This window comes from Sapajus apella, unplaced genomic scaffold (assembly GCF_009761245.1).
Source record: "Sapajus apella isolate SASKATOON/1434 unplaced genomic scaffold, GSC_monkey_1.0 scaffold47, whole genome shotgun sequence".
Classification (NCBI taxonomy): Eukaryota; Metazoa; Chordata; class Mammalia; order Primates; family Cebidae; genus Sapajus; species Sapajus apella.
Window position 1 is genome coordinate 14,797,828 of NW_022436987.1, and position 22,325 is coordinate 14,820,152.

The following is a 22,325-nucleotide window of genomic DNA, read 5'->3' on the forward strand; positions in this document are numbered from 1 at the left end:
CATTTCTGTTTTTAAGCCAGACAAGAGGAGAAGAAAACAGTGTTCATGACCCCCTTCTACATGCCAAGTGTCTAGCAGACATTCTGTCATTCGATTTCATTGCAAAGCCTGGGAGATTACATTCAATTTTGAAAATCAGCAGTGGGAACTAAGAGAGGTTAAGTAACTTCATCAGTGTCACATAGCTCGTAAGAGGCAAAGCTGGGATTGGAACCCAGGTTCGCTCTACCACCGTGCCTTCCTGGGTGGGCTTGGCATATGAGCTCAGAATGGTTTTACCTGTAATTTTAAATGTGACTTTAGCTGGATGAAGGGAGTACTTTGTTGTGGAGGACTCACCAAAGTACACAGGATGCTAGCAGCACAGCCTGCCTGGGCTTCTCAGATTCAGCTTGTTGCTGGAAAGAAGAGGGCTGTATATTAAGAAGCAGCTCTGCTTTGGCAGTGAGACCTAGCTGGGGAGTTCTGTGATCTTGAGTTCTGTGATCCTGAGCTGCTGGATGGATCAGGCTGGAGCTTTGCTTGTACCTGGTTCAGGAGGAGTTGATCCCAAGTGGAGGTCAAATCAGGAAAGGCCAGTGACCTTGGAGCTGGCCTTGGGCTACTGAGGCTGTGCCCTGCAACTCTGGGTCTACTTCTTTTTTTCTTTGCTTCTTTTTTTTTTTTTATGTTAGCGGTTTGGCAGGGCCAGTATGCGCCCTCTGTGACTCTAGCCAAAGAGGGTCCACTTCTTAAGACGCTGAATTTATGGAGTCTTGGAGGCTACACCTAGCATATTAATGCTGACCGAAACTGTTGGCACTAGCTGTTCACATGTGTGCTGGGGGTGCCTAATTAGCTAAGGCTGAGCTTCTCTTGGGCCGTAGAAGTTTTAACCTGAGGTCCCTTCCCTTTCCTCTTGCCCCAAGAAAGAGGAAGCTTAAGGGCAAGCCCTTGACAAACTGCAAAATGAGGCCAGCCTGTTTTTGGGAGATAGCTGCCTCTCTTGGCTGCCCTGGAACAACTGTGGTTGTTTTGTGCATTCAGGTTCTCACATCCCTAAGATATATTGGGAAATTAGCAGAGGGTTGGAGGGAGGGAGACTATGGGGATATCGAACTCCATGTCCCATTCTGTTTACTCTGGTTTTCAGACAGCCAGCCAATGCCCTGTATTGGATTTGTCCCCCATCCCCTTTCCTTTAATTTCTTCGAGATGTTTTAAGAGAAACTTGTTTGCATTAAAGTGTCCTGGGTATTTTGAATAGTGGTTGGAAGTTCTGAGTTCTTATATGACCATGAACTATTTAAAAGCATGTTCTTAACGTTGAATCAATGTGATTTTGAGAAGCTTGAGGTTCAGAATCAGGCAGATCGGGGTTCAAATCCATCTCTATTTGTTAGCCCTGGCACCTTGGGCAGGTCACATGGCCTCTCTACGCTTCAGTTTCCATGTCTATGAAAAGGGGGCATTAATAGTTTGTGCCTGATAAGGAAGTGGAGAAGTGTTTATGGGATGATGCTTAGCATGGTGACTGTAACCTATTGTTAAAACTTTTAACCTTGCATCAGAGTTTACTGTTATTTTCATTTGCTATAATATGCTGAATTCTGTTGATGTTTAGAGGAAATATATCTTCTCGTAAACAGAAAACTAGGATGAGTTTGTTGGTATCCTTGGCAAAAGCCAGCCAGCAGTGGCCCAAGGGTAAGCAGACCTCTCCCGAGGAGCCTTGAAGGAGAGAGGGCTTTGTGTAGCTGAGGTCAGCAGACATGCTGGTGCCTAGTGTAACAATGAGGGTCTAAAGCATCCAAAGCTCCGGACTTTCCAATGCCACCAAGCCCCTGAAGCCAGAGGGAAAAATTTCACGGTTATTCAGGGGACCACCTACTTGTCAAGGCATGAGTTACCAAAATGGGACAAAGGTGCTGTGGGGTGAAACTCAAGCCTGATGGCTGCTAAATCCCCTTGGAGCCCTTTTTGTGGGGCTTGTATTTTCCTCTCTCTACCTCAAATCACTGGCCTTGCACCTGGCACCGTCTGTAGAAGCTGCTTCTCTCCTGGGACACTGTCCATTTATGGCAGTAAGAAGCAAGTTCTTACACTAGAACTTTATCATCCATTTCAGAATGTATGCCGCATCTCCTTCCTGCAGTCCTTGCAGCTTCCCTAGATCTTGTACTGCAACGATATGCATGGATTGTCTCTCATATACCTGGAGAGCCGTACACAGGGTACCTGATTTGGTCCCAACAAAAGGATTATGGTAACTGGGTGTTATTAGCACTATGCCACCCAGGAGATAAAGGTGCCCTGTTAAGGAGATAGCAGAGCCAGAATTCAAACACAGACCTATTTTATTTTTTTCTGCAGAGCTGTGGCTCCCTCTGTTTGGAGCTTCCTGGGATTAGTGGCGCTAGATGAGACTAAGTTTGCTGGAGTTAGTGACTACTTTTTGTCCTTGCATTAATTCAAGCTTAGGCGCTGGATCATTTTGCACCAGAACTGTAAACTATTTAGGCTGGTCCCAGAGGTAGAATCCAGAGAGAGGTGGCTTGCTTATAGTTTTAATTCAAGTAACTGTATCTTCTTTGGTGTGGGAAACATTGAAGTCCTTCAAAGTCTGATGAACACATGATGAGTGTTCCTTAAAATGTGTAAAATGAATAAATAAATGGGGTGGTTGAACACTTCTGGATCTGTGTTTAAATCCCAGCTTCAACATTTCCTAGATATATGACCCTTGGGGCTATTTTCTCCAATCCTCAATTGCTTAATCTGTAAAATGGGTATAGTGTTAATATTTATCTAATGGTACCTGGGAGAAAATATGTTAAATAACAACAGAGGCTGACCCATAGCAAGCCGTTAGTAAGAGTTCTTGATTATTTTTATCAGAGTTTTGAGGATTAACTAAAATAATGTGTGTAGTGCAGTTAGCACTGGGGCTGACGACTTTAAATGTCAATTAAACTTGGCTGTTATTATTCCCACATAGACTACAAAAGGTAGGACTCTGCAGCAGCCCTGCTTCATCCTTTGAAGGTAGATTTTCTTAATAGGTTCCAGCAGTAGTTAGAGGAGATGGTGCTCCCGAGAAAACCCCCTGGGGAGGAAATAGTTAACATACCTGTTTGGTGGGAAATGTAGGTAGCCAAACCCTTTCTCTTTCCCCAGGGGTTACTTCTAAGCCTACAGTTGGGCTTGCTCACTCATCCACACCAAAGGATCTCATTCCGCTAGGGCCCTGGGGTTTCACAGGAACAATTGCCTTGAACAATAGCCAGAAAACAAGTTCCACCAGTCTGGACTTTTTTGCAACTGAATGCAGCTGTCTGGTAAGGGGCAAGGGCCAGCCCTGTAAATGGGCTCTGCCTTGATTGTGGAGCAGAACTGGAAAATTGAGCAGGTAAGGCCTGGATGAAGCTGGTTGCAGCTCTGTGGTATGAGCTTAGTCACCTGGAAAGAGGCAGACAGAGGGGTGGGGTCTGGCCCAGATTGTTTCCAAGGACAGTAAGGGCCACCTGAAAGACCCAGACTTTGGAGTTTGGGGAGGATTAGGATCCTTGCTTTGTAAAGACTGCTTTTCAGAACCATACTTAGAGAACTTCATCTCTGCTAACCTGCTGTGGTTTTATTAGTGAGCAGAGAGGAACTAATATATATCTGCAACCTGATTTTTTTTACAACATCATTTAGCATGTCCTTCCCTTGAATAAACAACATTATCTCACAGGGAGTTCATTTGAAAGGTGTAATGCTCCTCCCTCCAGATCCTTCAATAACTCCTCTCCGAGTCTTTTGCTGAAAGCAAGGGTGTTTATATCCTGGTGGAAAAATCTGTTTAATGATCCCTGGAACCTTGGGATTCTATTTTGCTTTTCTGCTTCATGAGAGATGATATTGTAAATATAATATCACATTAATTCAGAACCATTACAGATTCTTGCCCCTTTTAGATACTGGCCTGGAAGAGCTCAATATTAAAAATTTGTCTATATTAAATGTAGTATTTCAGGGTTCCTGGTGAAGTCTGGTTTACTTTCTCAGCTCTGTGGAATGCTCACTCCTCATAACAGTGGAGCAAAATAGGTGTGTGAAGCTGAAACAGTTTATGCTTCTTTCATCTGCATTTTTCATGGCAAATCACTTGTACTAGGGTTTTTAAGATTGTGCATTAAGCCCTCTGAGTGGCATTTGGATTCCTGATGTAGTGATGTCAGCATCCCTTCTAAGACTGAAACTGGATCTCCTGGTTTAATGGGCCCTTCCATTTTTGAATGGATTTTCTGGTCACTTTTGTAGAGGCTTTTCCCTTCACATCTGTATTTCTCCAAGAAGTAGTAGAGAAACAGTTGAGGCTGTGAGAGCCTTGGTTCTGGTTAAAATGCGACATGTTGGCCAAAATGGGGTCTGTTCTTGATGCATTTGGCAGCTGCTGGCAGATGGAGGTTCTTTTGGATTAAGCTAGTTAACAGATTTCAATGCTGATCCGTATGTACTGTAGCTATGCGCTATAGTCTATACGACATTCACTATCTGTGCCATCTTTGGGATGAGCTGGAAGGCTGCATCAGTCATTCTACCCTGCCTTGAATCTCATCCTTCTGATGTGCCCTGGGTCCTAAGCCTCCTTTCCGTCCAGGAGAAAATAGGAGTAGAATAATATAATGTGCCTGCTACAGTGCCTAGCATATTTGGTAACACTGTCAGTGGTGGCTGTGAGTGTTAGGCAAGATTGCATGCCCTTTCTTTGGGTAAATAGCATGGTCTAATGCAGACACTCTGTTGTGAGTTGGGTTGTAACACATCTGTACCAGAGTTTGCAAAGTCAAATTGCAGGACCAAGCAGGTAGCACATGTGAACTGAAAGGCTCCCATGGGGATTATCTCAAATGAGAGAGCATACTTTGTCAAAAAAGGGCCATTGACTACTCAAGGCTAGCTAAAAACAGTAATCTGAGAGGTGAAATCAGCAATGAAGAAGCCCAGTCATTAGAAAATGGAGTTACCTGATTGGCAGCTCTTCCTGAATGAGGGGAGACCATTCACTGTTGGGACCACCAGTGTGCCCGCTTGCCTTTGTACCAACTTTTCTCTGAGCATAAATGTAAAGGATGTCAGTTGGAAAGGAATCTTTGGGATGGTTTAGTCCAGATACTCCATTATAAAGAAGAGAAGACTGGGGCCTGGAGAGGACATGCCTTGTCTCAATCCTCACAGGCCGTAGTTCTATGGAAGCCTGGGGTAAAGGCCTGGCTCTCCATGCTCCTGGCCTTTGCTGTGTCCCTGCCTTGAAGAAAGCTGTATAACTAAAAGTGTTGGTGGGCCTGGGCTTTGGAACGCTACCAGAAGAGCTCCTTGTGCTGTGACTTAGCTGGTGGCTTTAGGAGATATGGGAGGCTATATAAATGATGTTTGGAACCAGTGTTCTTTCCACTTGGTGCCCTTTGCTCATGTCCCTGTTCTACGTTTTCATTTGTGTCTAAGCTATGTTCTTGTCTGTTACGTCTACTGGATTTATGGTCAAGGCAGGGAAAACTGAATTATCAGTCCCCACCACTTTGCACAGTGCCTGGCACACAGGGGCGGTGGCTCAGTGTACAAGATTAACAAGCAAATTCAAAGCCCCTGGCTAAGGGTCCAAACACGTTGACTTTATGAGAAGAAAAATAGTAAATGTTTCATAAAATTCTTTCCACCTACACATTGGCTAAAAATAGGGGAAGGTTATTTTAAAATCTGATCACTTATAACTCCAGTTACACTCTTATCTGACTTGACCAATGTAGGACATTTCATTAGTAGAGAAAAAGTACATGGCTGTGATCTGGCCAGAAAATAAAGCTTTTGTGTTGATTATTATGATGAACCAATAGAAGTGTCTTCTAGCCATTTCTCCAGCTGTTTCAGCCAAAGTAGTCAGGCGTATCTGTGAAAGACTGTCTTAAAATTATAAAAAAGTAAAACCCAAAAGACAGGGAAAGCAGCCAAGCTAAGCTCTGTGTCCCATATTCCTGTTAATTTCCAGGAGGAGGCCCTGGGGCTGTTTTGCTTATTTCTCAAGGGTGTCAAACACAATGCTATCTCCACTAACATTTTCAGAGCAATTTTGAAGCTGCTTTATGGTGTAGAATGAAGGTGAAGTGGAGTGGCAAAAACTGGTGAGCAGAGAAGATGCCACCTTGGGTTCATTTATTCTTCTAGTCATTCATATAAAAATCATTGATTCATTCAAAAAATGAAATATGTTTTAATACTTTCTTTTTGATTGCCTGACTCAGTCAGTTTTATTCCACTCTTTTTAAAATTTATATATATATATATATATATATAATTGCACTTTAGGTTCTGGGGTACATGTGCAGAACATGCAGGATTGTTGCATAGGTACCTACATGGCAATGTGGTTTGCTGCCTCCATCTCCCTGTCACCTATATCTGGCATTTCTCCCCATGTTATCCCTCCCTAACCTCCCTGCCCCTGCTGTCCCTCCCCTATCCCCCTCAACAGACCACAGTGTGCGATGCTCCCCTCCCTGTATCCATATGTTCTCGTTGTTCAACACCCACCTGTGAGTGAGAACATGCGGTGTTTGATTTTCTGTTCTTGTGTCAGTTTGCTGAGAATGATGGCTTCCAGATTCATCCATGTCCCTACAAAGGACACGAACTCATCAATTTTTATGGCTGCATAGTATTCCTTGGTGTATATGTGCCACATTTTCCTTGTCCAGTCTATCATTGATGGGCATTTGGGTTGGTTCTAGGTCTTTGCTATTGTAAACAGTACTGCAATGAACATGCGTGTGCATGTGTCTTGATAATAGAACAATTTATAATCCTTTGGATATAAACCCAGTAATGGGATTGCTGGGTCAAATGGAATTTCTATTTCTAGGTCCTTGAGGAATCGCCTCAAGGCGATTTCCTCAACTGTCTTCCACAATGGTTGAACTAATTTACACTCCCACCAACAACATAAAAGTGTTCCTGTTTCTCCACATCCTCTCCAGTGTCTGTTGTCTCCAGATTTTTTAATGATTGCCATTCTAACTGGAGTGAGATGGTATCTCAGTGTGGTTTTGATTTGCATTTTCCTAATGACCAGTTATGATGAGCATTTTTTCATATGTTTGTTGGCCTCATAAATGTCTTCTTTTGAAAAGTGTCTGTTCATATCCTTTGCCCACTTTTGAATGAGTTTGTTTGTTTTTTTCTTGTAAATCTGTTTTAATTCTTTGTAGATTTTGGATATTAGCCCTTTGTCAGATGGGTAGATTGCAAAATTTTTTTCCCATTCTGTTGGTTTCACTCTAATGATTGCTTCTTTTGCTGTACTGAAGCTCTGGAGTTTAATTAGATCCCATTTGTCTATTTTGGCTTTTGTTGCCAATGTTTTTGGTGTTTTAGTTATGAAGTCCTTGCCTATGCCTATGTCCTGAAAGGTTTTGCCTAGGTTTTCTTCTAGAGTTTTTATGGTATTAGGTCTTATGTTTAAGTCTTTAATCCATCTGGAGTTAATTTTATTGTAAGGTGTCAGGAAAGGGTCCAGTTTCTGCTTTCTGCACATGGCTAGCCAGTTTTCCCAACACCATTTATTAAACAGGGACACCTTTCCCCATTGCTTGTTTTTGTGAGGTTTGTCAAAGATCAGATGGTTGTAGATGTGTGGCATTGCTCTGAGGCCTCTGTTCTGTTCCATTGGTCTATAGCTCTGTTTTGGTACCAGTACCATGCTGTTTTGATTACTGTAGCCTTGTAGTATAGTTTGAAGTCAGGTAGCATGATGCCTCCAGCTTTGTTCTTTTTGCTTAGGATTGTCTTGGCTATGCAGGCTCTCTTTTGGTTCCATATGAAGTTTAAGGTGTTTTTTTCCAGTTCTGTGAAGAGGGTCATAGGTAGCTTAATGGGGATATCAGTGAATCTATAAATTACTTTGGGCAATATGGCCATTTGCACAATATTGATTCTTCCTAACCATGAGCACGGAATATTTTTCCATCTGTTTGTGAACTCTCTTATTTCCTTGAGCAGCGGTTTATAGTTCTCCTTGAAGAGTTCCTTTACATCCTTTGCTAGTTGTATTCCTAGGTATTTTATTCTCTTTGTAGCAATTGTGAATGGCAGTTCGTTCTTGATTTGGCTGTCTGTAAGTCTGTTATTGGTGTATAGGAATGCTTATGATTTCTGCACATTGATTTTGTATCCTAAGACTTTGCTGAAGTTGCTTATCAGTTTAAGGAGATTTTGGGCTGAGACAATGGGGCCTTCTAAATATACAATCATGTTGTCTGCAAATAGAGACAATTTGACTTCCTCCTTTCCTAATTGAATACCCTTTATATTTTTATTGCCTGATTGCTCTGGCTAGAACTTCCAGTACTATATTGAATAGGAATGGTGACAGAGGGCATCCTTGTCTAGTGCCAGATTTCAAAGGGAATGCTTCCAGTGTTTGCCCATTCAGTATGATATTGGCTGTGGGTTTGTCGTAAATAGCTTTTATTATTTTGAGATACATTCTGTTGATACCTAGTTTATTGAGAGTTTTTAGCATAAAGGGCTGTTGCATTTTGTCAAAGGCCTTCTCTGAATCTATTGAGATAATCATGTGGTTTTTTCTTTGGTTCTGTTTATGTGGTGAATTACGTTTATAGACTTGCGTATGTTGAACCAGCCTTGCATCCCTGGAATGAAGCCTACTTGATTATGGTGGATAAGCTTTTTGATGTGCTGTTGCAGTCGGTTTACCAGTATTTTATTGAAGATTTTTGCATCTATGTTCATCATGGATATTGGCTTGCAGTTTTCTTTTCTTGTTGAGTCTCTGCCAGGTTTTGGTATCAGGATGATGTTGGTCTCATAAAATGATTTGGAAAGGATTCCCTCTTTTTGGATTGTTTGGAATAGTTTCAGAAGGAGTGGTACCAGCTCATCTTTGTATGTCTGGTAGAATCCGGCTGTGGATCCACCTGGACCTGGGCTGTTTTTGGTCGGTAGGCTATTAATTGCTGCCTCAACTTCAGCCCTTGTTATTAGTCTATTCAGGGTTTCAACTTCTTCCTGGTTTAAGCGTGGGAGGGTGCAAGTGTCCAGGAATTTATCCATTTCTTCCAAGTTTACTGGTTTATGTGCATAGAGTTGTTTGTAGTAATCTCTGATGGTAATTTGTATTTCTGTGGAATCGATGGTGATATCCCCTTTATCGTTTTTTATTGCATCTATTTGATTCTTCTCTCTTTTTTATTAATCTGGCTAGTGGTCTATTTTGTTGATCTTTTCGAAAAATCTGCTTCTGGATTTAGTGATTTTTGAAGGGTTTTTTGTGTCTCTATTTTTTTCAGTTCTGCTCGGATCTTAGTTTTTTCTTGTCTTCTGCTAGCTTTTGAGTTTTTTTGATCTTGCTTTTCTAGCTCTTTCAATTTTGATAATAGTGTCGATTTTAGATCTTTCCTTGCTTCTTATGTGGGCATTTATTGCTGTAAGTTTCCCTCTAGACACTACTTTAAATGTGTCTCAGAGATTCTGGTACATTGTGTCTTCATTCTCATTGGTTTTGAAGAACATCCTTATTTCTGCCTTCATTTCATTGTTTATCCTGTCAGCATTCAAGAGCCAGTTGTTCAGTTTCCATGAAGTTGTGTGGCTCTGAGTTAGTTTCTTAAACCTGAGTTCTAATTTGATTGCACTATGGTCTGAGAGACTTTTTGTTATGATTTCTGTTATTTTGCATTTGCTGAGGAGTGAGTTACTTCCAATTATGTGGTCAGTTTTAGAATAGATGTGATGTGGTGCTGAGAAGAATGTATATTCTATGGATTTGGGGTGGAGAGTTCTGTCAATGTCTGTTAGGTTTGCTTGGTCCAGATCTGAGTTCAAGTCCTGGTTATCCTTGTTAATTTTCTGTCTCGTTGATCTGTCTAATATTGACAGTGGAGTTTTAAAGTCTCCCACTATTATTGTGTGGAAGTCTAAGTCTCTTTGTCGGTCATTAAGAACTTGCTTTATGTATCTGGGTGCTCCTGTATTGGGTGCGTATATATTTAGGATTGTTAGTTCTTCTTGTTGCATTAATTCTTTTACCACTATGTGAGGCCCTTCTTTGTCTCTCTTGCTGTTTGCTGGTTTAAAGTCTGTTTTATCAGAGACTAGAATTGCAACTCTTGCTTTTTTTTTGCTCTCTATTTGGTTGGTAAATCTTCCTCCATCCATTTATTTTGAGCTTATGTGTGTCCTTGCACATGAGATGGGTTTCCTGTATACAGCACACCAATGGGTTTTCACATTTTATCCAATTTGCCAGTCTGTGTCTTTTGATTGGGGCATTTAGCCCATTTACATTTAGGGTTAATATTGTTATGTGTGAATTTGATCCTGCCATTTTGATGCTAGCTGGTTGTTTTGTCTATTAGTTGACGTAGCTTCTTCATTGTGTCAATTCTTTTTACCATTTGGTATGTTTTTGGAGGGGCTGGTACTGGTGATTCCTTTCTATGTTGAGTGCTTCTTTCAGGAGCTCTTGTAAGGCAGGCCTGGTGGTGATGAAATCTCTGAGCAATTGCTTGTTTGTAAAGGATTTTATTTCTCCTTCACTTATGAAGCTTAGTTTGGCTGGATATGAAATTCTAGGTTGAGAGCTCTTTCCTTTAAGGATATTGAATGTTGGCACCCACTCTCTTCTGGTTTGTAGGGTTTCTGCCAAGAGATCTGCTGTGAGTCTAATGGGCCTCCCTTTGTGGGTAACCCGACCTTTCTCTCTGGCTGCCCTTAGCATTTTTTTCTTCATTTCAACCCTGGTGAACCTGACGATTATGTGCCTTGGGTTGTTCTTCTTGAGGAATATCTTTGTGGTGTTCTCTGCATTTCTTGAACTTGAATATTGACCTGCCTTGCTAGGTTGGGGAAGTTCTCCTAGATGATATCCTGAAGAGTGTTTTCCAGCTTGGATTCATTCTCTCCTTCACATTCAGGTACACCTATCAAATATAGATTAGGTCTTTTCACATAATGCCATATTTCTTGGGGGCTTTGTTTGTTTCTTTTTACTCTTTTTTCTCTAATCTTGCCTTCTCGTTTTATTTCATTGAGTTGATCTTCAATCTCTGAGATCCTTTCTTCTGCTTGGTTGATTTGGCTATTGAAACTTTTGTATGCTTCTCAACGTTCTCGTGTTGTGTTTTTCAGCTCCATCACGTCATTTATATTCTTCTCTACGCTGTTTATTCTCGTTAGCATTTCGTCAAACCTTTTTTCAAGGTTCTTAGTTTCTTTGCATTACCCACCTTCTGAAGCCTGTTTCTGTCAATTCATCAGACTCATTCTCCATCCAGCTTTGTTCCCTTGCTGGTGAGGAGTTGTGATGTCTTGGAGTAGAGTCGTTCTGGTTTTGGGTGTTTTCATCCTTTTTACACTGGTTTATTCCCACCTTTGTGGATTTATCTACCTGTGATCTTTGTAGTTGGTGACTTTTGGATGGGGTCTCTGAGTGGATGTCCTTTTTGTTGATGATGAAGTTATTTCTTTCTGTTTTTTTTTAGTTTTCCTTCTAAAAGTCAGGCCCCTCTGCTGTAGCACTGCTGGAGATCCACCCCAGACCCTGCTTGCCTGGGGATCACCTGCAGTGGCTGCAGAATAGTAAGGGTTGCTGCCAGTTTCTTCTTCTGTTATCTTCGTTCCAGAATGATACCTGCCATATGTCAGCCTGAGCTCTCCTTTTTGAGGTGTCTCTTTGGATATACAGGGGTCAGGGAGCTGCTTGAGGTGACAGTCTGATCCTTATAGGAGCTCAAGTTCTGAGCTTGTGAACTCTGTTGTTCTGTTCAGAGCTGCTGGTCAGGTACATTTAAGTCTGCTGCAATGGAACTCATAACCGCCTTTTTTCCCAGGTGCTCTGTCCTGGGAAGGTGGGCCTTTATAAGTTCCTGACATGATGCTACCTTTTTTCAGAGATGCCCTGCCCAGCTAGGAGGTAGCCTAATCACAGTCTGCCAGCAAAGGCAGTGCTGAGCTGCCATGTGCTCTGCCCAGCTGCCGTGTGAACATCCTTGTGGTTTTGTTTATAGATGTGTAGTTAGAACCGCCTAGGTAATGGTGGACTGCCTCGGTAGTCGCAGACACCCTTCCACCCACAGAACTGGACCATCCTGGGTCTAGCTGCACTTGCTGTGAAACTCTCAATCCAGAGCATTTCAGATTGCTGGTCTTTGTGGGGTGGTACCTGCCACGCCAGATGCCCTGGCTCCCTGTTTCAGCTCCCCCCCTTTTTTTTTTTCAGTTGAATGGGCAGCTCTGTCTCCCAGGCGTTTCAGGCGCCAATTGAAACAGCTGCCCAGATTTGTGTGAGTTTTTGTGAAGTGACCCACTGCGCTGGCTGAAATAGTCGTGCTGGAAGCTTGTGGCGCTTTTCCACCCCGGAATCTCCTGGTCTGTGGGCAGTAAAAACTCATCTGGAAACGCAGTGATCATTCACCCTCTGCATTATTCTTGCTGGGAACTACACTCCAGAGCTATTCCTATTCAGCCATCTTGGATCCACCTCCATTTTAATACTTTTTAAAGTACCTTATTTTTAAGAGTGCTTTTGTGTCCAAAAATAACTTCCTAGAGTTAACTAGGATTTAATATTTAATTGAAGTTTTAGGTTTTTAAGCTAGATTTTCTTACAAATCTCATCTATAAATCAGGTTTTTCTTAATAAATTAAGATCATTTTCATTTGTTATCAATTAGCACTTTATTAATTCAGACAACAGATTATGCTTACCTACAAAATTAGTGCTGTTTGCAAGCTTAGATAATTAAACTTTCTTAAATTTTTAGACTCCATTTGTAAATTTAACATACCTGGTTTTCTTAGGCTCTTCAGATGTCTGACAGGGTAGACTTACCAGCCAAACAAACAAAATCTTTCTAAGCACTTAAACAGCTCTTGCAAATCAAATCAATTAAAGTTACAAATGTCATAAATTATTATCATAAACATTTCAGTTCGTTTTACAACTGTAATCTAATTCTTAACATTTCAGCTTAAAAGTCTCAAGTAAAAAAATCAATTGTCTTTTACAATTGAAATCACAAGACTGTTTTGTCAGATCCTGTTATATGCTGTGTATTCTTTTAAATGTTATAAATACATAGAGATTAACCCAATGATCACAAAGCCTTAATCTTAATATTATGATTTATTTCATCATTCTTTTTCATCTCATTAAACCTTTCCTGAATTTAAAATTCATATACTCCCAAATGAGAGTAGTCAGTTTATCATCTCAGGTGGGCTCAGGACCACCATATGGTTTTTCTTGGTCAGCTTCAGGACCAGGACACAGGAATGGTCAAATCCTCTTCTAGGAATCACACATGGTTCCAGAGTCATAGCTGAGTACACTGCAGTGCTTTCTGCTATGTTATTGAGGTCCCCAAGCCTCTTCTCTGGAATTTCATTTCACCACATAGTAAACACGAATTTTCTAGGTTCCTTTCAAATTACAATCTTAATCAGTTTTTGTAACTACTTTCAACATTTATTGCCCGATTTGGGTCAGTGGACTTTTGTACCTCATCCCAGGTTGTACCTAATTTCCTTTGCCACTTGATTAGATTTAACCAATGTCCTTACTGCCTGAGTGAGTTCTGCATGCTTTCCAAATTTTTCCCTTCTGACTCTCAGCCACATGTCCGGAGTTACTTTACAAGTTACAAGTAAATTGTGCTTCCTCATTAGTTAGCATGAATATGCCAAGTGACAAAAAGCAAAAGAAAGAAATTTACTATTTCTCGTGGCTGGATCTCCCAGGGGTGCTTCTGGTTTTCAGTTTGGCTGGATATGGGCGCTCAAGCGATGTCAAAGGCACACTTCCATCCCTCTCAGCTCTGCTTCGCTCTGTGCTAGCTTCCTTCACAGGCAAGTGAGAATCAAGTAACCACTGTCAGCTCTAGGCTCTATTGCATTTTTCTTCATTTTTTATTTTTTTGTGTGTGCTTTCCTTCATTCTTCTCAGTGTTTCCTGTGTAGTCACCTAAGTTTGGGGAATGCTCCTTTAGGCAAAGTTACAGTGATCTTTACTGGACTTCACAGCTGATAAGATGTTGATGTATAGTTTACAGTGTCAATCTCCTAGAAGGCAGCAGATCCCACATTCCCTTCTTAGGGCAACATTCTTATCACAGAGTATCTGGTGGAACTGGTTTTCCACAGAATACATCTGCAAACTCACTGACCTAATCTTGGTGGCTCGTGATCATTTGCACCCTGAAATGGGAAAAAGGACAAGTTAGAATTAAGTGACTTTATGTCAAGATGCACTTGCCAGTATCCCAGAGATCCAGAAGCAAAGGAGACGTGGCCGGTTTTCCAGCCGCAGGGGCAGATTTGGTTTCTGGCCACAGATAGCTCTGGGGAACATCAAGGCTGCTTTTGCTCATTGTGGCTTTCCCTTATGTCGCTGCCCTTCATCCTCATCATAAGTGTCTACCCAAGGATTAGACCCCTGGGTTCCCCTCTTCTGGGTGGCTCAGTTACAAGGGCTTCCTGTGAACTCAGGGTTAGCTCCCACTGCTCCAGGCACTGATGTGGGAAGAATCCTCTGTATCGAAGGCCACATGCCCCTCTGGAATATTATCTTGGTGTTGAAAGGCCACAGAGGAGAAATGGTTACAATTTCAAAGCACAAAATCTGGGACTTGGATTCATGAGCATCTGTCACAACTGCTCTCCTTCCTCCCCGCGTGCCACAGTCCTCTCCCACCATTCCCCTTTCTCCTTCATCAAATTATGAGACATTTTAGATACATTAAATTCCTAACCCCAAAGAACAAATGCAGGAAAAGACCCATGGGATTTTCTTTTGATCACTTGTTCTAGTTTGAGTCCTTTTCCATCTGTGACCCCATGCTTTCCCATCAGATCTTCCTGTGGTTACCAGCCTTAGAAACGGGCACAGAAGCTGTGACCCTGCAAAGAATCAAGTGGGCAGGGAGCCGGGCTTAGAATCCACTGCTGGTGGCAAGTTTGCACCAGAAACTTCCTCTATCTTGCCTCTGCATGTTGAGTTCAGTCAGGAGGTATCTAAGGAGCACGGACTATGTCTCTGGAGATGGAGGGGACATGGCCCACCGAATGAGCCTGACGTTGCTGCAGCATTGCCGTCAGTCCTCACGGCCTCAGTTCCTTCATTGTGAAACATCCCTAAGAGTGACTATAAGAGTATGTGTAAATGTTGAATAGTTTGGCATGTGGCACAGGCCCAGTGAACAGCCTTTGTTGCTACAGAAGGCAGCATGACACAGACTAGAAAGAGCACATATTCTGCAATTTGACATTTTGCTTTTCAAACCCAGTTCCAACATTGAATGACATTGGTCAGCGTACTTATTATTTCAGTCTCTATTTCTTCATTTGTAAAATGGGCAGGATGATACCTGCTTAGAGGTATGATATGAAGACTGGAGAAATCTATAACAATATGTTTAAAGTACCTAGCACAATTCATGATCTGTGATAAGCACTTAGTTGTTATCGCTAAGCAGGCTCTTGCATATGCTTGGGAGATAGAACAGCCCTTTGTATAGAGAGTAGCTAGAAAACAGTGTAAGAGTGTGTAGAAGCAAATACAAATGGTGACACTATGTAGGAATTCAAAGTAGGAGATGATGTGGGTGGGCTGGAGTATTTGGAGAAAGAATTAAAGGAAGAATTTGGAACAGGATGGAGGGCTGGGAATAAGAAGTAGAATTGTAGGAGTGAAGTGTGCAGAGTCCCAGAGCTGCCGGACCATTGTGGATTCATCCACAGTAAGCCCCTTTGGAGCCTTCGCTCTCCCTGCCTTATCCCTTCTCCTTGGGACCACCCTCACACTCCCCTGCATTTCTGTGGGATGTTCCTGTTGGGTTTTGGAAGCCAAATAGTGTGAAAGGAGAAGGTGATAAAAACAGGTTTTCAGTAAGCCTTTGCCTTCCTGCCTGATCAGCAGAGCTCAGGAGGCACAGGCAGGTATCTCCCAAGCTGCTGGAATCAACTAGAACGTTGGGGTTGTGTGTGTGTGTGTGTGTGTCTGTGTGTGTGTCTGTGTGTGTCTGTGTGTGTCTGTGTGTGGCAGAAGTGCTCTTGGCTTTCAAAATCTCAGCCACTCAGCATTTCCCAGGCTTCATGCTGCCACTTTGCAGGACTTTCAGCTAGACTATGGAAGACTAGGTGGTAGAATAATGTGCTAAGTCAATGCCTTGGTATCAGACCTGCCACTCCTGGCTGAGTGGCCTTGAACCAGGCTGCCTGGCCTCCCAAGCCTGGCTTCCTTCTGAGAAAGTAGGCTGTGTCACATCTGGTATGTGCTGAGAATTGACATAATATAAAACTGCCTGCCATCACAGTAGTTGGTTCTAGAATCAGAATGGCTGGATCCAGACCCACTCTGCCTCTTACCAGCCCTCTGACCTTGTAAGGGTATCTCATTTTTCTAAGCCTCACTTTCTCTAGCTGTGCAATAGAAAACCAGTAATACCCTTTCCCCCTGTGTTAATTAGAATAGTATCACACTGATGTTGGAAGCTTGTTTATTGTCTATTTGACTTCTCACTTCCACTTCTATGAGTTTTGATCAGCACGGTTTGTTTTGTTTTGTTTTGTTTTGTTTTGTTTTGAGACAGAGTCTTACTCTGTTGCCCAGGCTGGAGTGCAGTGGTATGCTCTCTGCTCACTGCAACCTTCCACCTCCCAGGTTCAAGTGATCATCCTCCCTCAGCTTCCTGAGTAGCTGGGATTTCAGGGATCCACCACAGTGCCTGGCTAATTTTTTTTGTACTTTTTTTTGTTTGTTTGTTTTTTGAGACGGAGTTTCGCTCTTGTTACCCAGGCTGGAGTGCAATGGCGCAGTCTCGGCTCACCGCAACCTCCGCCCCCTGGGTTCAGGCAATTCTCCTGCCTCAGCCTCCTGAGTAGCTGGGATTACAGGCACGCGCCACCATGCCCGGCTAATTTTTTTTTGTATTTTTAGTAGAGACGGGGTTTCACCATGTTGACCAGGATGGTCTCGATCTCTTGACCTCGTGATCCACCCACCTCGGCCTCCCAAAGTGCTGGGATTACAGGTGTGAGCCACCGCGCCTGGCCTTTTTTTTTGTACTTTTATGATAGGGTTTTGCCATGTTGGCCAGGCTGGTCTCAAACTCCTGATCTCAGGTGATCCACCCACCTCGGCCTCCCAAAGTGCTTGGATTACATGCATGAGCCACTGTGCCCAGCCCTAGATTAGCAAGTATTTATTGAACACCTGCTATGTATCTGCTACCCCATAGCAAACAAATGAGTAAATGCAACAAGGTGATGTGACAGAGCGTGACAGGTTTGATGGGTAGTGGGGTTGTTTTTCTGAGTAGGTAAAACTTCAGCTGGTGAAAGATGAGAAGAGTCAGGGACAGATGTTCAGAAAGAGGGACAAGCAACACAAAGCCTTGAAGAGAGCAATCTTGGCTTAGAAGGAACAGAAGTGCATGTGATCAGAGCCAGTCTCGATGGAGAGGATTGCGAAACAGGGCTGGGGAAGGAGGCAAGCTCGGAGGGTCTTGAGGGACAGTATAGAGAGATTGGACTCTTAAGTATCTGACAGGTAACTCAAGGGTATTAAGCAGTAGAGCGACAGGATATTCTGACTGCTGTGGGGAGGGTGGACCATCAGGGAGTAGAAGCAGACCACAGAGACCAGCTGGCCTTATAGCAGTAACCTAGGTGGCACCATGAACTGCAGGGTGGCAGTGAGGGCAGAGAACTGTGCACATTTGGATATGTTTTGGAAGCAAGGTGATAGCACCGGGTGCTGGATGAAATGTGGTGGTATTGGCAGGTGGGGAGATGGTAAGGAAGAAAAAAGAAACAAAGAGCCATTGTTAGGAGATTGGACTTAGGCAGCTTGCGACTGACTTCACTCGGCTGCAGGGTTGGGAAATGAAGAACATCTATTTTAGATGTGTTTGGGGATACTCTTCGAGTTAGAGCTACTAATCAAGTTGACAGGTTTCTCCTGCCTATTGCTGCTTTCCCTCCCTTGGTGTTTCATTCTAGAAGTGAAGGCCGGAGAAGTCATACAGCAGCTCTTCTGCCCCCTGACCTGACGGAGGGGACTGCTGTGGAATTCTTCCCTGCATGCCCTTAGCTCTAGTCCCCAAACTCACTGCCCCACTCTGCCACTAGGCCTGGGAAGAACAAATTGTTTTTCATAAAGTTCCCAGGATGAAGTTGAGGATGGCATAGGACATGGGTAGTGCCCGTAGCCACCTCCGCTGTGGAAGTACTTAGTGTGGAGAAGGTCCTGGCAGTCTCTTCACCCAGCTTCCAATCCTAGGCAGCGATTGGCATGGAGATGAGTCACATCTGAGGCAAAAGAGCTTTGTCTGGGGCTTCATGGCACAGGTTGGATCTTTTCAGAGATGGTGTTTGTTTGTCTGTGTCATCAGCCTGAGTTGGTACAGCCCAAGGCTTTGGTGCTCAGGATGTGTGTTTGTCTTGGCAGCTGGGACGACAGCAGCTCCGTCAGCAGTGGCATCAGTGACACCATAGACAACCTCAGCACTGATGACATCAACACCAGCTCCTCCATCAGCTCCTATGCCAACACACCCGCCTCCTCTCGAAAAAACCTGGATGTGCAGGTGAGGAACAGCAGCCCTCCCAGGCTCCTCCAGCGGCCTCTGCCATCAGGGGCCTGTGGGATAAGAGGGCCGTTTGGGGCAAGCAGAATCTCCAGGTTGATGAGATGAGGCCCAGCCTCTTGCCACCTGTGCTGTCATCTCCTGACTGTGACCTCTGTCCACGAGGGAGGGGTAAGGCAGGGAGTGGTGGACAAGGGAGTAGGGAGGCTTCACCACCCTCACTGTGTAGACTTGATGAAATCATACTTCCTCCCTGGACCTCGGTTTCATAATTTGTTTAAAAAAACAAAACAAAACAGAAAAGGTTGTTGGACTTTAGCCGTTTCAGCCTGGAGTGTGTGTCTCTTCTTTACCTCAGCCAGCCACTACTATCTAGAGGCACGTGTCTGATCCCTCAAGGGGGTTGGGGTGGAAATGAAGATGGAGAACCTCGGACCGGAAGGCCAGGATATCCTGACCTGTGGTTGAGAACTCTCGGTCTCTGGGCTACATTCCCCTGCTGATGCGTTTTGTTTGGCCCACAGTATTACCCCTCTTTTAAACTAGATTCCTGTCAAATATTAAAAATTACACTATTCCGTCCAGGCATGGTAGCTCACACCTGTAATCCCAGCATTTTGGAAGGCCAAGGCAGGTGGATCACCTGAGGTCAGAAGTTCAAAACCAGCCTGGCCAACATGGCAAAATGCCATCTCTACTAAAAATACAAAAATAGCCGGGTGCGAGGGTGGGTGCCTGTAATCCCAGCTACTTGGGAGGCTGAGGCAGGAGAATCACTTGAACCTGGGAACCGGAGGTTGCAGTGAGTCAAGATGGCTCCATTGCTCTCCAGCCTTGAGCAACAGAACAAGACTCTGTCTCAAAAAATAAATAAAATAAAATAAAATTACATTATTTCACATGAGAATGCCTTTCTGGTTGCTCTTGAAAAAACGGAAGATAATGCTTCCTTGAACCTACATTCTTCATGTGGTGACAATCAACAGATGTCCCAGCGTCCAACCCCGTTAGACCTGCCGCGCCTGCTCCGGTGTGCACAGCTGCTACCTGCCCGCCAGCTGTACTCAGTAAATTACCTGCCTGACCCCAGGGCACTGGAGTTTTCCACCCCTGCTTTAAGGCTTTAGATTTCACATTTCAAATGCAGCCTAGTTTCGTGTGGACATGTTCACTGGCCCTCAGAGTGTTCCTTCATGATTGGCAAGGGATGGTTCTAAAAACCCCATTTTACTAGTGGCAAACTAAAATGTCATCCTCACAGCTTGTCCCCAGTTTGGGACTGACCAGCGCAAGGACTGGTGAGCCGTGGTGGCACTGGCATAGTAGACTGGAATCTTTTTCATGATTGATCCCTCCCACTTGTAGGGAGTCCCGCTCTTTTGGGCGAACTCTTGGGGAAATCTGGGACCAAGTCTCTCAGGGCAACCTTGGGGAGGGTAGAGCTGGCTCTGCCTCTCCTTTCACTCCCTTCCATAGCCTCTTCCTTTCTCAGCTGTGTTTTACTTCGTACAGATAGGAGCTGATTTGGAAATCTCTTTCCTTTTAATGGTGTCTCTTCGACAATAGGTGGACAAAAAGGATGTATCAGAGTGTTGGCGTAATTCTGTCCCACGGAAAAAATAAAACGTTTGCCGCCTGATGAAATACACTAGGTGTTGCCCCTGGGATTCCCAGTTTCTTGCATTCTTCATTTGAGCCAGACTTTCTGGTCATTGTTCAGAAGCCCAATCTAGTGATGGCAGGTCCTGGTAGTTGTTTTAAGAAACAAAAACTACCATATGACTAGAAGGGGGTCATAGGTAATGTTCTGTATCTTAATCTGAGCAGTGGTTATGTAAGTATGTTAATTTTCTAAAATGTATTTAAGCTATGTACTTGAGATTTGTGTATTTTACTGTACAAAAAGCAAACAAATGAAACCTAAGCCACACTTCCCAAACTGGTCACTGTTTTGTCAGTGATTAGACACAATTCAGAAATGACCAGCCAGGCTGTGTTCCTGCCACCTACCGTATCTTAAATCTCACAATGTCCAGTTTTTCTTTCCTTGTGAACACTAATTTTTTTTCCCGAGACTTATTGTATATTCAAGATAAGAACAACCAGACTGTCCTTAGATACTAAGGAGGAAACCAAGGAATTGGCCACCTGCTTCTATGTTCAGGAGGCAGGCTATTAGAGGTACTGCAGAAAGAAAGAAAGAGATCAGTGAGGTTTCCCTTGTTTACTTACAATGTAGAAGAGGCTCGCTCCTGAGATGCAGGAGGAGCTAGTAAAACACTGTATTGGAAGAATTTCCTTGTCTTTGTTCCCTTCCTGCAAAGCTGGAGTTGAAATCTCTGGTTCCACATTGATAAACACCTGGGATTTGTACATGATTTCCTCTCTGACACAGTTGAATTTGGCCAATGCCAAGGCTCCAGCTCTTTGGACCAGCTCTTTGCTTTCATCTTGTAAATGTCACACCACAAAAGGTTGCAGGATTCTGCACAAACATGCCTTTTGATCAAGATCAGAAGTTATTTCAAGGGATGTAAATGGTTTGCTAGTCCCTGGGTAAGTTTTTTTTCCTATAAGACTACCTGAGTTTAAAATAGTACAATGAAAACTAAAAAAAAGTAGGTGTTAGAGTAAAATAAATGCAGATTACACCAGTAGTTACTAAGATTTCTTATGCAATGGTTTCCTTAAATGGATTTTTAGTGACATTCTCTTTGTTCCTGTCCAGGGAGCATCTCAAAATATTTGAATCAGCGTAATTCACGGGCTCCCACCCTCCTCCCTCATATCACACTGAGGAATGCTAAGGGCCATTACTCCTCTCTGAGCAGCATCAGGCAATGGGAAGATGTGCGTTGCACCCTTCCCAAGAGCTGCGCCTTCTGTGCTCTGGCTCATTTGGGTTCCTGTCACATACTGGTTTTCCCTGGAATGGGGGCAGCACGCAGTCTGCCAGGCAAGACATGGAGAGGCAGGAAGAAGTGGCTCATCGTGTCCATCAGGAAAGCAAAATAAGGACAGGTTGCCTGCCTAGCTTTTGCAGTTTGAAAATCCTCTGAGAAATAACTAAAGCATCTCAGGAACAGGGAAGTTATTGTCTGGAAAACCTAAGAAACAACCTTATGTAGCTGATTGAAAGAGGAGGAGACAGATCATTGGGAATGGAGGGCCTCCATTGTCTGTGAGGGCCTCTACTATCATTGGGGACATTGAGGAGCAATGGAGAATGCCCTCCACAGAGCACAGGTGCCCAGCTGTCCGGTGTCAGCTCCTGTGCCTGTTTCCTTGGGGCTGGGCAGAGAATCCCCTGCTTGAAGCCCAAGAGCCTCTTGAGTAATGCCTCCAGGAGAGCTGGTGAGTCTGGTTGGCTAACCAGATTGTGGCATTGGGAGAAGGTGTGGACTTGGAAGCCAGATGGTCTTGAGTTGCACTCCTCACTCTATGACATCCTTGGATGAACTAATTACCCGCTCCAAGCCTCTCTGCCTCTTCATCCGTAACATGGCGGTAATTAGACACATCTCCAAGGGTGAGTGTGAAAATAACAGGGAAACGTTTTATCAGCGCATGCTTCTCTAAGTGCCTGAGACTGGGTGGTTGCTCAGAAGTTACCTTCCTCCTTCCTTCCATTTCTCTTATCTCTCCCCCCACTTCCTCCCTCCTCTCCTCTCCTTCCTCTCTCCCCAGCCCCTGCCACCTGGG

At 43.6% G+C, this 22,325-nt stretch overlaps 1 protein-coding gene across 8 annotated transcripts in view; it reads left to right on the forward strand.

Annotated features, from left to right (window-relative positions):
* NAV2 (neuron navigator 2) overlaps positions 1-22,325 on the forward strand; it is a 404,334-nt gene that overhangs the window by 305,585 nt on the left and 76,424 nt on the right. For all 8 annotated transcript variants that reach the window (XM_032241072.1, XM_032241073.1, XM_032241074.1 and 5 more), the window contains one exon: positions 18,485-18,623. In XM_032241072.1, the coding sequence (XP_032096963.1) occupies positions 18,485-18,623 (139 nt within the window). The remainder of the gene's footprint in view (positions 1-18,484; positions 18,624-22,325) is intronic.